Genomic DNA, 15,273 nt, shown 5'->3' on the forward strand with positions numbered 1-15,273 from the left:
ATGTTAATACATTCTAAAACCAACTCTGAGCTCTAAAGTTTGAATTCAAGCCTTGGGGAATCAAATTAATACATGATAAAATTGAAGAGTATTTAAAGTCTCAACAAAAGGGTAGTTGATAATCATCAATGTCTGCTATTTCTTTATCCGCTACATATGTAAAAGAAAAATATTTTTCACATTTAGTAAAAAAAAGTGCAATGATTTAACATGATTTATTTATACTCAAAGGTTATAATAAAAAATTTGGTTCAATTATTTCAACACATTCTGAATCACATTTATTAAGATAGAAAGTTTTCCATATTTCTTATTTGACTATATTCTAGTAAGAAATGATACAGGCATTTTCAAAATTTATTTTTAAAAACCTTACTGCTTAAAAAAAAGCAATACAGAACACCTCTCTGCTGTTCAGTTTAGCTGTGGGGAGCAGAAACACCTACTTTCCCTGTGTTACCAGGTTATTTATATGAGTTTCACTAATGAATTCCCAGCTTGAGGCCTTATTCATACATAAAATCTTCTTTGGAAGCCACATTCCCTCTTCCTCTCCTCATACTCACACCCAAACAAAACTCCAAAACATAATATGCTGGTTCCTGTTTAAAGCCATATAAAATTAGAATCCATCTGTAAGAACAAGGAATGAGATGGGTGAAAAAGCACAGATGAAAACTATTTGAACATTTACACCATCCATGGGAAAAGAAAAACATTTTTGAGCCACAACTAAAATGTGAGTGTTTTCACAGATATTTTCTAATTGAATTTTCATGCTCCCTCCTTATAGGTGAGGAAGGTAAGGCTCAAAGAGGTCAAATGTCCCCAAAGTTACATAGTGAGTGACAGCAGGGATTTGAATCTGTTTTTTATCATGTGGATGCAACCCATTATAACATTATAATCTATTTTCAGAAAACTTGCTCATCTAGGTGGGAAGAGGTCAGTAGAGGTAGCTAAGGAAAGCATCTAACCAGCAAAGATTGGTAGGTCCTGTCAGAAATCCTAATACTGTAGATAGGACTGGCTTCATGGGCAAAGGACCCATATCATCACACAGAGCCCTGAATTTAGAAGAGCCACATGCTGGCTTTAATGCTCTGCTGTTGCTGTATTGAAATTTCAATAATTTATTAAGAAATTCCTCCATGTTTTCATTTTGCTCTGATTCTACATACAATGTAGCTGGTCCTTCCTCTAAAGGCCAACAAAGTGAGAATAAAGTTTACAGGTATAAGAACTCTCCTTGAGGAGCCAAAAGGTGGTTGGGTCTCGGTGTCAGGGCCATATGGTTTAGAATAGAATAAAGTTAGATATCATGATGGGAGATATGCCCGGGGAGAACTTGCTGGGTATGATGCTTTCTTTCCCCATCTGTTTGGTCAGTGTTGTCAATGTACCTTTTTCAGGAAAAAAAAAGTAGTGCCGGTCTAGTAGCATCCAGAGAGAAGAAACAACATCAGGACAGCATTGGAATCTACCAGGTAGAGAGCTAACATAGGAGAGGTAATCAAACTGACCTATTTCTTAGTGAGCTGTCTCCAACTCTCACTGAGTGAACAGGACAGAACATTCCCAGGGTCCGGGGTCTTTGTTCTTTGGTCCAGTACCCCATGAGTCTTAGAATAAAGCAGGATTGAGAGTCCAATCAGGGGGAAGCCCTCCAAGAAATCCCATCCTTTATAGGTATCTGGGGTCAAGGGGAAGACCACGAATGATTGAGCCTTAATGTAACAACAGAAGCTCCCTGCACTCAGGAATGAGATGGGTGAAAAACCTGCACCAGAAGGTGTACAGATTATATCACCCGCTTTCACACCTCCCATGCCTTACCAGTCAAAATTGCTGATATCCCAAAGGAATACTAACTCAGGGTAAAATAATAATCTGATGAGCGCAAGCAACACTCTGAAATACCTGAGTCAAAGGAAGTAGAATTAAGGCACTGGACAGATCAAACATTTGATGTGTGAATAAAGTATACCTTAAGATATAAGGAAGAACATTAGACAAATGGAGCAAGTAAAAACAATTATGAAGCAGAATCAGTGTGAGGCATTGGGCATGAAAAATGGAATCAGTGAAGTCAAGAAACTTGGCAAGAGGGCCAAATAACAGAAAAAGTGCTTTAGGAGAGTTAGTGAGCTAGGTCAGGCATTTCCTAAGGATAAAGAACTAGGAGCTAGTTAAAACTTTGAGGATAGAAGTAGAACATTAATATCTATACAACAGAACTTGCCAAAGTCCTATTAGAACTGAGGCTGTATGTCAAACAAATATTTTTATCCAGACTGTGAGAAACCATGATTAGTCTATAGTTACAGGGACTATAACCCCAAGTATAACTAAATAATGTAAATAAGCCATTTTTGTTTGTTTTAATAAGGCAGCCATCCTGTGCAATTCAGGTCCTCTCTTGTGTTTGACATTTGGGGAATTTGATAGAATTTTCACTGATAAAACTTGTGACACCCACAGAGTAAACTGCTGTTTAACCTCAATGAAGAAAATTAATTTCCTAAACAGATCAACCAAATGCTGAGCATTTTAAAGAACTTTTAAAAATCATCAGTCATAGTAGTCTTCTGTAATTGCATCTTTTATCAATCCGGCAAATATTCAGACCAAACATATGGAATACTTGTGTATGCTGCAGTGTTCAGAGAGAAGCCATAAACAAACAAAAGCATTATGATTCCTATGAGATTTCAGTCCAGATAAATGCAGTCTACTGCTTCTCCTTCCATGCCCATCCTCCTTTCTGCCCGCCACCAATCCCTTCCTCCCAAACACGTAAATATTTATTTAGTTGTCTTCCTTATTTTCAACCCTTATCTAGTAGTGCTGGCCCATTGTTTTCCAGAGCTTCAATACTTGGCTGTACCTACAACTATCAACCACTCAAGACATTAATAATAGAAAGTTCTCTTAAGTCTTGATACTGATTGAAGTTTTCACCATTTCTATTCAATCTACTACAAATGGATTTTTGTTTCCTTAGAGATCAAAATAGAACATCAGTGAAGAACTCTGGAAGTATTTATAGACCCCACAGATACAAATGAGTCAATTTCCAAATAACAAGACACCATTTCCAAATAACAAGCACCTTTACATGGATGCTCTGCTCATCTTGCTTTCAATACTTCATGATTCCACTTTGCACAGTCCACAGACCTACAAATGGTTGACTGGCTGGTGGCCATTAATTTTTTGCAAAATGAAGAAAGGTGAAGCAAGTTAAGGAAATAGGGAAATATAAATGGGAACAGCAAGCAAACTACACCTGGAAATCATAATGAGATCTTAGTGCAGGAAGAAAAAAAAAAAACACTTTTTTAGAAAGCTAGCAGAATATAGTTTAGGAGCCTGGGCCTTGGAGTTAGATAAGATCTGCATTGAATTCAAACTCTGGGGGATCCCTGGGTGGCTCAGCAGTTTGGCACGTGCCTTTAGCCCGGGGCATGACCCTGGAGCCCCAGGATCGAGCCCCAGGATCGAGTCCCACATCAGGCTCCCGGTGTGGAGCCTGCTTCTCTTTCCGCCTGTGTCTCTGACCCTCTCTCTCTTTCTATGTCTATCATAAATGAATAAATAAAATCTTAAAAAAAAAAAAAAAGAATTCCAACTCTGCCGCTGACAAGATATATTACATTGGTCAAGTTACTTTGCATCTCCAAGCCTTTGTGTTTAGTTTGTTTTGATCAGTAAAATAATACCTACCCCTTAGGGATCTGGTGATAATTTAGACAATACATCTCTTATACTTAATATAACTGCTGATACATGGTAACTATTCAAAAGATGATAGTTATTGTTGTAGAGGCTGCTTTGTTCTCTATTATTCTAAAAGCCCAGTCAATAGGTAGTGGTATTAGCTAAGGCTATCAGAATCCTTTCTCTGTAAATAGTGGATTATTCAGAGAGAGAGTTTTAGTACTTCTTTATATTACCTACAGAAGCATATTCAAAAGAAGACCATGCATTTAAAAATTATTTTTAATATATTTCTTACCTTTGCTTTTATTATCAATTCCTCATGCTTACAGATTAGTTCCTCATTGTCTGAAAGCGATGAACCTAGACTTTGTTCCTGTAAATCTCTTATTGTTTTCTGAAACCAACAAGTAACCTAGGTAAGAAGCAACAAAGAGAGATGAAATTTTAAATGATTAGGATAAGTAAGTCGAAATTCAGAAATATTTTCAAAACCTAAGCTACTTCAGTTTCTTTCTACATAAATTTATCTCACGCATTAAATTAATATGATCGGGTTTATTTTTCTTCATTTCAATCTGTATATAAGAGAAAAAATAATCCCCAAAATGCATGAAAATGATATATCAGCTCAGTTGGCTACATGGAATGAAGAAAATAGTTCAAAATTTCCTAAAAATGAAGAACCAGAATAGATTCCCACAGTCTATAAATCATGCATTCTTTTAGAATATAAATCTTCCCTGGATAAAAAGATGAAGGTGAATATTGTTATATAAACCTACACATGAAGATATTAAATAGCTATGTAGAATTATATTTCCACTCTACAAAGACAATGCAAAAATATTTCAGCCATGCAATTGCTGCAATTGCTGAAAATCTGTCTTCAGAAAGTAAATAGACAAGTTATTAAAATTCTGTTGGTATTATAAATAGCTAAAGGGCATGACTCACATTCATTTAGACTTGATTTACAATACGTGCTTTACACAGTGTTGAAACAATAAATAGCAAAGGACTTGAAAGAAGCTGTACATTTTTAAATGATGACATAAGTGGACATGGGGCCAATGACATGGATGCAGATTCCTTATTCCAGTTCAAGCAAAGAGATTTTTACTCCCAAATCCTATACAGTGTTATCTCCATGATCACATCACAGCTACTGGTCCTTAAGAGCCCACAACAGGATAGACGGTTTGCTACTTGCTTTTTGGGCATCATCTCTATTTCTCTCAACAGCTCTCTAACAAGCATGACATCATCATTGTAGAGATGAAGAGAGGTGAAGCAGCATATCCAGGGCCATATAGTAAGTGGTGGGCCAGGTATAGTCTCCAAACCTACATTATTCCAAAGTACATGCTCTTTTCACTGTGTCCTGCTGCTTTCTTAGGTAATCTAAAGTCTTACAGCCCTGGTCATTGGGTGGAATTACTTCAAGCCTGAAAAATGATCCTGGCATCCCATTTAAAATGGCAGGCAATGCCCAAACATTATATTATACTTTTTTCCCCGCCTATGTTGTCCTGCCTGCAACAAGCTCAGGATTTCTCTGAACTCCTAATACATAGAGATATGTGTGAAGTAGGTGGTCAAAGAGAAAGCTAGGTCAGTCTTAAAGCTCCACACAATAAATGTACACCCCCTCCCCGCCACTACACAAAAGTCAAGTTAGGAGTTACCTAGAAGAGGTATTACTATTATAGGGCTGATAGCACAAAGCAGATTATGAGATTGAATGGTCTATATCAACACTTAGCATTTTTCAGGATGAAATAAACAGCACAGCTTGGGGTAAGAGGGTTTCCCAGCTTCCTGCTAATTGTAAATCTTTGCTAACCAGCGTTTAGCAATTAAAAAATAATGGCAAACCTGTAGCAGTTTTGATATGAAGCATCTCATTTTTTCCAGAATATTTGGTAATTTGTGTGCAATATACACATTACCAATATCTGAAGTATTGTATTGATGTATTTACCATTATTTGAAGATAATCTGTCTTTGTTATCCCAATTAGAACTAGGTGATATATATATATATATATATATATAATATGCATATTAGAACCCACAGAGAGTATTTTAATAAGAGCTATAAAGTTTATTCACTAATTTGTTTAATTTTTACAAAAACAATTTCTCACAAAAGATACAGTGAACCCATATAAAACCACAAGTAGGGGGATAATTTAAAGGTTTCATCAAAGAAAAATGGATCATGAATATAAATTTAAGAGAGCATTTATTAAGTTCTGGGAGTAAGTTTCATTTATTCTTAGCTAACATGGGAAGAACTCAGAAATCTCAAGAATGTTTTAATAGGGAAAGCTTTCATTTAGGATCTGAGTGAATAAAAAAACGAGTACAAACAGGTGTTTGCTAATCTCTAAAAACAGGTGAGGACCCTGAACCCTCAGATAATCCTATTCAACTTTATGAGTCAAAGACTTGTCATGTAGCACATGCCAGCAGTGATGAAAGCCGGAAAGGAGGGAGTGTTTTGATTTTTAAAAGGTATCTACTGACCTCATCCCCTAGATTTGGCAAATACTATTTCAACCCCCAGAGGATACTATTCCTGTGTGGCAATGCCATTTCCTATAAGTGAATGTGTTAAAGATCTATGTTGCTATTCTGTATCTGCTTTCCTGATAAAGCATCCTGACTCTCTAGGTCTACACATTTTTACTACCAAATGCACCCTGGGAGGAAACATAAAAAACAAGTTGACATAAAACTCAGAAGTAGTTGATCCTAAGTAGTCGATCTCATCATGAGGCATCCATCACACACGTGAGCAGCCTCTTGGATCAGATTTACTAGGTGGTGCTGTGGGATGCGCCCAGAACAGGCTCTCGGAGTCCTTCTGAGGTAAAAGCAGGACACCCTAGATTACTGAGCGTTAGTCAACCATAACATTGGGCCACCCAATAAATCAGTCCTTGCATCCCACAAGTAGCTACTGCAGACAGCTGCATAGATGTTCCAAAAGCACTTTTTCTAAGCACTTAAATTATATCAGCTGCGGTCCAAAAGCTTGAGTAATAAGTACAGTAAATGAGGCATCAGGACATTCTGTAGAATATGGTCCTTGCAAAAGGATGAAATGAGCCAAGGGTTCAGGGGATGCAGAAAGGGAGGAAGGGGAAAAAAACACATTCAGAGTATATACCAGAAATCAGTTCCTGGCAATGATGAAGTAAGGGGAAAATTAGAACATTTTTCCTCTCTCTTCTTAGTTCCCACCTTTCTGCTTGAACTAAGCAATGTGTTCATGATCATCCTACCAGTTTGACATAACATTCTAGGTACTCAGTGCCCAGAGGAGGTAGAACTAAGAGAAGGAATGAAGATCTTTTTTTTTGTTTTTTTTTGGGGGGGGGGGGTTGGGTGGGGAAGGGGAGCACCTATTAGAGTGAAGGGAGATAGAGAAAGAAGTCAGCAAAAATTCAAAGCGGGAGCATTCGGGAATGTTCAATGAAAACCGAGAGCTGCCATGGAAATTAAAGAGGAGTTCTAGGGACAGCCCAGGTGGCTCAGCAGGTTAGCGCCACCTTCGGTCCAGGGCCTGATCCTGGAGACCTGGGATCAGTCCCATGTCGGGCTTCCTGCATGGAGCCTGCTTCTCCCTCTGCCTGTGTCTCTGCCTCTATGTGTGTGTGTGTGTGTGTGTGTGTGTGTGTGTGTGTGTGTGTGTCTCATGAATAAATTTTTAAAAAATCTTTTTTTTTTTTAAAAGAGGAGTTCCAGTACAATCCCCTCCAATGCTGTATGTAGACCCACACTATCTTCTATGGCTATTGAGTGCTTGGATTCTGTCAAGTCCAAACTAAGATGTACTCCAAGTATAAAGTACATAGCAAATTTCATAGGCTTTGTAAAAGAAGAAAAAAATAACACAAATATCTTGTTAAGAATATTAGTATTGATTAAATACTGTGGTACCATTTTAGATACATTAGGTTAAACAAAATATATTATCGCTTTTCACTTTTCATGTAACTTTTTACGTTTTCAATGTGGCTACTAGAAAATTTAAAATCAGCTATGTGACTTGAATTATATCTTTATTGAAATGGTTCGACCATTTTAGGATATTCAGACTATCCATGTTGGTTAAATATAGATCTAAGGACTGAGTTTTAATTAAGGGCAATTTAAAATAGCAGAGTCAAGAGAATGGTGAAATGAGATCTCGGTTGGCAAGCATTTACGGACCACTGAGTGGAGAATAAAGAAGTCGAACTAATGATACTCCCAGAGAAGCTTATTGGTTCAGTAAAGGAGAGATCTTGATGGCAGCTTTCAGGAAGCAGAGGTAACAATGGGGTTTTCCACACCTTTTTTTCTTTGATTAGGTGAGACTTCAGCATTATGTGCAGGCACAGTGTCTGAAGATACATGAAGGAGAGTGGATGCAGGCACATACCAGGAAGTGGGGAAAGGTTGGAGGAGAGCACTAACTGGGCGAGGAAGGGCTAGCTCTTACTTCTTGGACAACACATCCCCTTAACACCCTGCTGGGAGGTAAGAGTTAAGAAAGCAAGAGAAATAAATAAAACCCCTCTTTGCAGAAAGGGGTCAAGGACAACTCTAAGCAGGTTACAAGTAACCTCATGCAATCTTTACATCCCTCCTCTATAGAGAGATTTTCTTTTTCAGCAGATGAGGAAAACATACCCAGCAGGTGTGTTAGGAGTGGAGCAACTTGCCTAAGGTCATACAACCAACAAGAGGCAAGTCCCGCAAGCAGAAATGTCATGGTCAGAACTCACACTTTCTCCTCCCACGTTTTTCTTTTCATCACCACCATCTGCAGAACCAAAGGATTCCAGAGGGAAGAAATGGCTCTTCTCAGGCTATGTTTACAAATGTTCTTAAGATCAAAACCTCCTGGGATCCAGTCCCCGCAGGGAGCCTGCTCCTCCCTCTGCCTGTCTTTGCCTCTCTCTCTCCCTTATGAATAAATAAATACCATCTTTTTTTTAAAGAAAAAAAGATAAAAAAAAAAAAAACCACAACACCACAGTTAGAGAGTCTAACAGGGAAATGGGTTCCGTGTACCACGTTGGGGGTTCAGTGGAAATACTGCATTTGAGAGAACAGATGCGTGCAGCAGGCCCATCAGGAACAGGGCCTGAGAGCAAGAGGCTGGCTGTGGGCACAGGCGACAGCTAAGGCAAGCTGAGAATTCCAAAGACTATTCCAGGACTGACACATGGGAACACAAGTGATAGAAAATGCTCTCCGACAGTCCGGAAGAAAAACCTCACGTGGCAACAAGGTGAACTCCTGCTGCAGCCCAAAGTGATGCATCAGACTGCCAAACACAACCAGTCTCTTTTTGTGCAATTTGTTCCACCATCTGAGAACAGATCTTATTTTTTGATCTTTGTTTAAAAGTGTGCTGCAGGAGGCGAGCCAGCAATAAGCTATTCAAACCACCTTAACAGAAATGCTTAAGGGAAGATGAAAATCTCTTCAAATTACTTTCATTTTCTTTTCCATGTGCAGAACAATTCTTGACAAATAACCAGTTACTACTAGAGACAAAAACTGATAAAGGAGAAGAAAAGGCATCAGGTATTTATCTTCTTTAACCCAAGACTTTTTGATAGTCTCTCTTCCACGTATCAAAAATGCGCACGTATACAAAGGTGTTTTCAATCACAGTAGATGGCCACAGGTGACAGTTCTAACATCTACTTTGTTTTTGAAGGCATGTTAGTATTGCAACAACTTTTTTTTCTTTTTTATAGTAGGGAAATTATTTCATATTAGGCAATACGGTCAAATGTGCTCTGTATTTAATTAGATGATAACAAAACTTCAAATATCCATTTGCTCCATCAGGAAATCATGTATATTAGGGAAAGAGACACGAAAGCATGTCACTAATCTTTGAACCTGAGGACTTGAGAGCAGAGGAGGAAAGAAGCATTACTGCCAAAAACGTGGATTGGGTTTCTTTTTTTTTTTTTTTTAATTTATTATTTTATGATAGTCACACAGAGAGAGAGAGAGAGAGAGAGGCAGAGACATAGGCAAAGAGAGAAGCAGGCTCCATGCACCGGGAGCCCGATGTGGGATTCGATCCTGGGTCTCCAGGATCGCGCCCTGGGCCAAAGGCAAGCGCTAAACCGCTGCGCCACCCAGGGATCCCGGATTGGGTTTCTTTTTAGACGCATTCTGGGACTAATTATTGGCTCATGAATATTTGGACTTCATTTCATTGATTCTAAGAGAATAATGTTCACCATATTTCTTTTGTGGAGTTTGGAAGCTCTCCATAAATTATGGAAGTCAATTGGAAGGTATTAATATCTCCTCAACAAATTATAGGATCTCAGTATTCTCTGTTGATGGGTAGTAGGAAAGCAAAAATATGTTGTTTGTCATGAAGTAAATGTTTTACTTTATAAACAGCTTCACAGATAATCTATCTCCCTGTCTAGAATCACAATTTTATGTATTTAATTATTCTGATTTGTGTTGACATATCATTTTTCTTTTCACATTTATAGAGCAAGAAAAATGGCACTAAGGACTTCCTCCCTTCTCAAGACTGTCGTCAACTCTTGCTTATGTAGCCTCTTTACTTTCAACTACTTAATGGAAGAAAGTTATTTAGTCCAATGGATAAAATCAGTACAGTGGATGTCTCTGGGCCTAAATTTTATTTCTAGCATTACCTCTGACTCACTGGGGCAAATCCTCCCAGCAGTGGGAGAAAGCCTTTATTTCGAAAAAGGAAAGAGACTAGCCCAGTGTCCCAGCAATGTGCATTTCTGCCAAAAATATCTAAGGCATGGTTTTCCCAATATAACCTGGGGTTCCACCATAAGTGGAATCTGGAGCTAATTATATTTACTGTGTGTGTGTGTATGTGTGTATGTACAAGAAAGAAAGAGAGACAGAGGCAGAGAGAGACAGAGAACAGACATTACAGAACTACTTAGGAGTGGGACTAAATTTTGACATCGTCACATTACCATCCCAGTTCCTAAGCCATGCAGCCAAGTAGATTTCATGCTGCAGCTTTGGCCTAGACCCCTGGTTGTTGGAAAAAATCAGTCAGGCCTATTATATCGACAGGACAAATAACTGTTAAATTTTAAGGGATATTGTCATTTTTTGAAAGTGTGCTATTTACTTTGTTTGCTTATAAATCTCCCTATTAAAATTAATCATACCCCTTTGGTTGTCTTTGGGGAACATGAGAATTAAGGTGGAGGAGAGAATGAGTCCCACTTCCCAGCAAGTTTGGGGTATTTGTAGTGTTCAGGAGGAAAGAAAACCCAACAATCTCCAGCAGCAGGGACAGGGAAGAAAAAGAGCTTGGAGTGGTGGAAGGAGATCCACAGGCAGTCTGGGGCTTAGCAGATCGCTCACGTAGCAGCAGCTAACTCTGCAGTACGATGGAGAGGTCTGAGGATCAGGGATCAATGTGGAGCCCTTCCCAGGGCTTTGGGACATCAGACAGCTTTGTCATCAGTCCTATTACTGCAGAGAGAGTCATTCAGTCACAGTGTGAGTCACCCAATCCTCTCGCAACTGATTAAAGGGCTGAAATCATTATATCAAATTAAAATGTTGGTAAGCCAATTGAACAGTATAGAGAAATGACTAAACTTCATGATTACATAATCAACCATAAGACGTATAAATGAGCTTAATAAACAGCTAAAGAGTGAAGAAAGAGGAAAAAAATTAACTTTAAACTTTATCTTACAAATAAAGTTGACTTTCTGAAAAAAACTAGGCTGACTACCAAGCCATGAAATGGCATTTATTTCCCCTCAACATCATAGCATTTTAGAAAGCTGATTACCTAGTGATTTAAAGAACTGGTGTGGGATCTGGCCAAAATGTAGGATTTTATGAGCCAATGATTATCCAGTAAAGCTCAGAAAGTACCCACCAATGTATATAGTGATATGGTGAACATCTGGACATTTATTGAGCACTCACTGTATGCAAGCTGTACTCTAAGCATTTTACATATATAACATTGTTTATTTTTATAGGACATCTATAAAAATCTCTAGATATTATTACTATTCCCATTTTACAGAAAAGGAAACTGAAGCATAGAGGTGACTAGTAAATGTAAAAGCTAGAATTGATATCCACACTATCTACACCGGAGTCCCTCCGTCAGGACCTTTGACATCAGTATCTTCAAAAGCAATAGCGGTTAGCATGCGTCCTATTTAAGAGGGGTTTCTACTGTTTTCAAAATTACATGCTTCTCCTGTACTTTCAGATACTTTGCATTCACTGTTGGCATGTCTTAGAGTAAATTCTAGAGATAGCCCATGTGTTAAAATAAAACTTGCCATAAATTTTAATTTACAAGCAGCTGGAAAGTTATGTGTGTGTTACTGGGCTGAGCTACTGGATACCAGTATCTCCAAGATAATTCAACCCTCATTTTGAGTTTATGCCAGTCAATGTTAGAAAGCTGCATTCAAACAGATTTTTTAAAAATATTTATTTCTTTATTTTTGAGAGAGAGAGCAAGCGAGGGGGAAAGGGCAGAGGGAGAAAGAAACTTAAGTAGACTCCATGCTGAGCACGGAGCAGGACATGGGGCTCAATCTCACAACCCTGAGATCACGACTTGAGCCAAAACCAAGGGTCAGAAGCCTAACTGATTGCACCACCCAGACGCCCAAGAGAGATTATTATTAAAAAACACTTACCACTCAACTAGGCACTTTTATGTTATCTCATATTAATTTAAGCTGGTCAACTATTCAGCTCTAAGTCCTATTTAGAAAACAGCATCAAAGAAAGGAGACTACACTTGCACATGTGTATATGGCACATGCACACACACACATACAGTTTTATAGCTGCCCACCACGTACAAAACTGGTGTCTTGAGGCTGTGCTTATATATTCCATCTTTGATGTCATTTTAGTTGCCTATAGATAAGGAATATGATTATGTGCGGTTACACGATTATGATATACATGGTACTCAAATTATAAAACCTTCCAAATGTGAATTCTATTCCCCCTGCCCCCCGCTGCAAAGATTTGTATCTTAAAACTATTTGTGATCTGGGTAGTGAAAAGAAATTATCTGCCCTTATGTCTTACTTCATTCTCTTAGATGTCCTTGACACTGTCTTGTACAAAGAGACTATGAATAACTTAGTTTTAATTTATTTGTTTGTCTCACTTATGCCTGATTGGAGCAATTGAGAAAAATTACATTCATAAATCTTCTTGCCAAGATAATTAATTATGCACGAAATATTCCAAGCTGCTTCTGATTTTCATTAATGAAGCAGATTATCTGCAAAACAAAATGCTGCTGGAGTTGAGAAGAAAGGTCAGCCAGCCGCTCATCTTTAAGTGTAAAGTAAGTGCACATTTGTACATCTGAAAAACAATGATAAAGACAGAACATGCTATGATAATGTTTATCAGACTATCTCATCCTTATTAAGATAGAAAAGTGTGTGGTTTTTCATTTGGGGCTTTTTTCCCCCCTGTGATTGATGTAAATCCTACATCACCACTGTTCTGGTCAGTTAATTTCTTTTCCAAAGGAAAATTAGCTGAACTGTATAGTTCAAAGTATTAGTAGGCCATAAGCACTTAGAAACAGAGAAGCACTAAATGCATCTTTTAAATGGCCCTCATATGAGAAGATGCGTCAGATATTCAGACATCCACATTACTATTCATCAGTAATCTTTGCTCTAATTCTCTACTTAATTTTCCCTTTTCTTAAGTGGTTATAATGATTGACAAAGCTGGCATTTTATCAATGTAAGATTTGACAGCTCTTACGTTCCTTTAAAATAAGTACAGAACTGACAAAAAAGTCTTGCCTTCCAATGAAACATGTGCCTTTGTATGAACTCGTGGTTCTACAATGTTCTAGGATTATCAGGTAGCTCATTCAGGAACATGATAGTCATGGGGCCCAAATTACTATCTCACAGGCTCCCATCTGACTCAGTGTTGCTGCTCCTGCCACCCTTCACCATTGCATCAAAAAACTTTAAAATAGAACATTCCAAAAAGTCTTAAAAACTTAGGGAAGATAATTATGCTTGTATCTACCTGAATTTTAAAATACTTCCTTGTTCACACAATAATCAATACAATAAGCATTAATTATTGTTTATAATATTGAGAAACTGGGGAGACTCTACTTTCTCATCAATAAGATTTTGTTTAAATTGTATAATGGTTTTATATCGTGACAGATGGTAACTACACTTTTCCTAATGAGCATGAGCATCACATAATATATAGAACTGTCAAAACATTGTAGTACACCTGAATCTAATATAACATTGTATACTGACCATATTTTATGAAAAAAACTATGCATGTTCAAATAGTGAAATATTATATTAAAATTATTTATTGTACTTTTGACCAAGAACGTACCTATGATTTGTTCAATTAATTAATCAAGTAATAATATAGCATGTATAAGTTAATTCCATTAATTTTTATTTGTTTGGTTAGGTGTTTCTTTAACAAATGTGTGTGTGCCTGTGGCTGTGCTCATGCGTCTAGAAGGCGGCAGTAAGCCAAATGCCAACAGCAATTATCTATATGAATGGTGATCTGATCGACATTTGTAACAAATGAGCATTATTAAGTGACAAGCAGAAAAAAATATGACGTTTTTTAAGAGATGGAGAGAGAGAGAAGGAAGGAGAGAGAGAGAGAGAGAGGTGCTGGTGGTGGGCAGAGGGAGAGAGAGACAGAGAGAGAATATTAAGCAAACTCCATGCCCAGCACAGAGCCTGATATGGGGCTCAGCCTCACAACCCTGAGATCATGACCTAAGCTGAAATCAAGAGTTAGACACTTAACCAACTGAGCCACCCAGGGACCCCTCTCTTTGTTTTAAACTACTAATTGAATGTCCCAAACAAGTGTGGCTATTGAGATCATCAAAGTTTTATTTAATCATACCTTTTAAACTCAAGACAAACAATGAGATCAACCTTTAATGCAAGAATAGTTTTTCCTTGAGCATGGTGGTAGAGGGGTGCAGGAGTATGGGAGTAGGCAATATGTTGGGTCTTCACTACCCTTTTCAGACAGGATAACAAAAAATGCTAATACCAATATAGCAATTACCATGTGGCAGGTACTCTTCTAAGCACTTGGCATATAATAACTTGTTTGATAATCCTAACAATGCTTTGAAGTAGGTAATCATATACAGAAACCTGATTTGGAGGGAGGTTAAATAATTGCTGTTATTCAGCTAGTAAAGTGGTGGCGCTGGGACTTTAACTCAGCCAACAGTCTGGACCCAGTATCTTTGCTCTTATAAACTAGCACACAGAAGCAAGTTACTTTATTAACTACTCCAGCTTTCATCACTAGTGTTAACAAGAGAAAACATAACATGGGGTGTTTTTAAAAGCCTAAATTTTATATTTAAAGAAATGACTATCTTCTTTATTGGCCAATTTTAATAAAAATAACATTTATCTGTATTATTATTTTAAAAATTGATTTTGGTTTGGGACTCTTAGGAATGGAGTCTAATTGAAAGCCC

General features: G+C 37.7%; 1 protein-coding gene across 5 annotated transcripts in view; it reads right to left on the bottom strand.

Moving 5' to 3' along the window:
- CCDC141 (coiled-coil domain containing 141) overlaps positions 1–15,273 on the bottom strand; it is a 195,568-nt gene that overhangs the window by 117,517 nt on the left and 62,778 nt on the right. For all 5 annotated transcript variants that reach the window (XM_072752066.1, XM_072752067.1, XM_072752068.1 and 2 more), the window contains one exon: positions 4,019–4,135. In XM_072752066.1, the coding sequence (XP_072608167.1) occupies positions 4,019–4,135 (117 nt within the window). The remainder of the gene's footprint in view (positions 1–4,018; positions 4,136–15,273) is intronic.

Source organism: Vulpes vulpes, chromosome 3 (genome assembly GCF_048418805.1).
Source record: "Vulpes vulpes isolate BD-2025 chromosome 3, VulVul3, whole genome shotgun sequence".
Taxonomy (NCBI): domain Eukaryota; kingdom Metazoa; phylum Chordata; class Mammalia; order Carnivora; family Canidae; genus Vulpes; species Vulpes vulpes.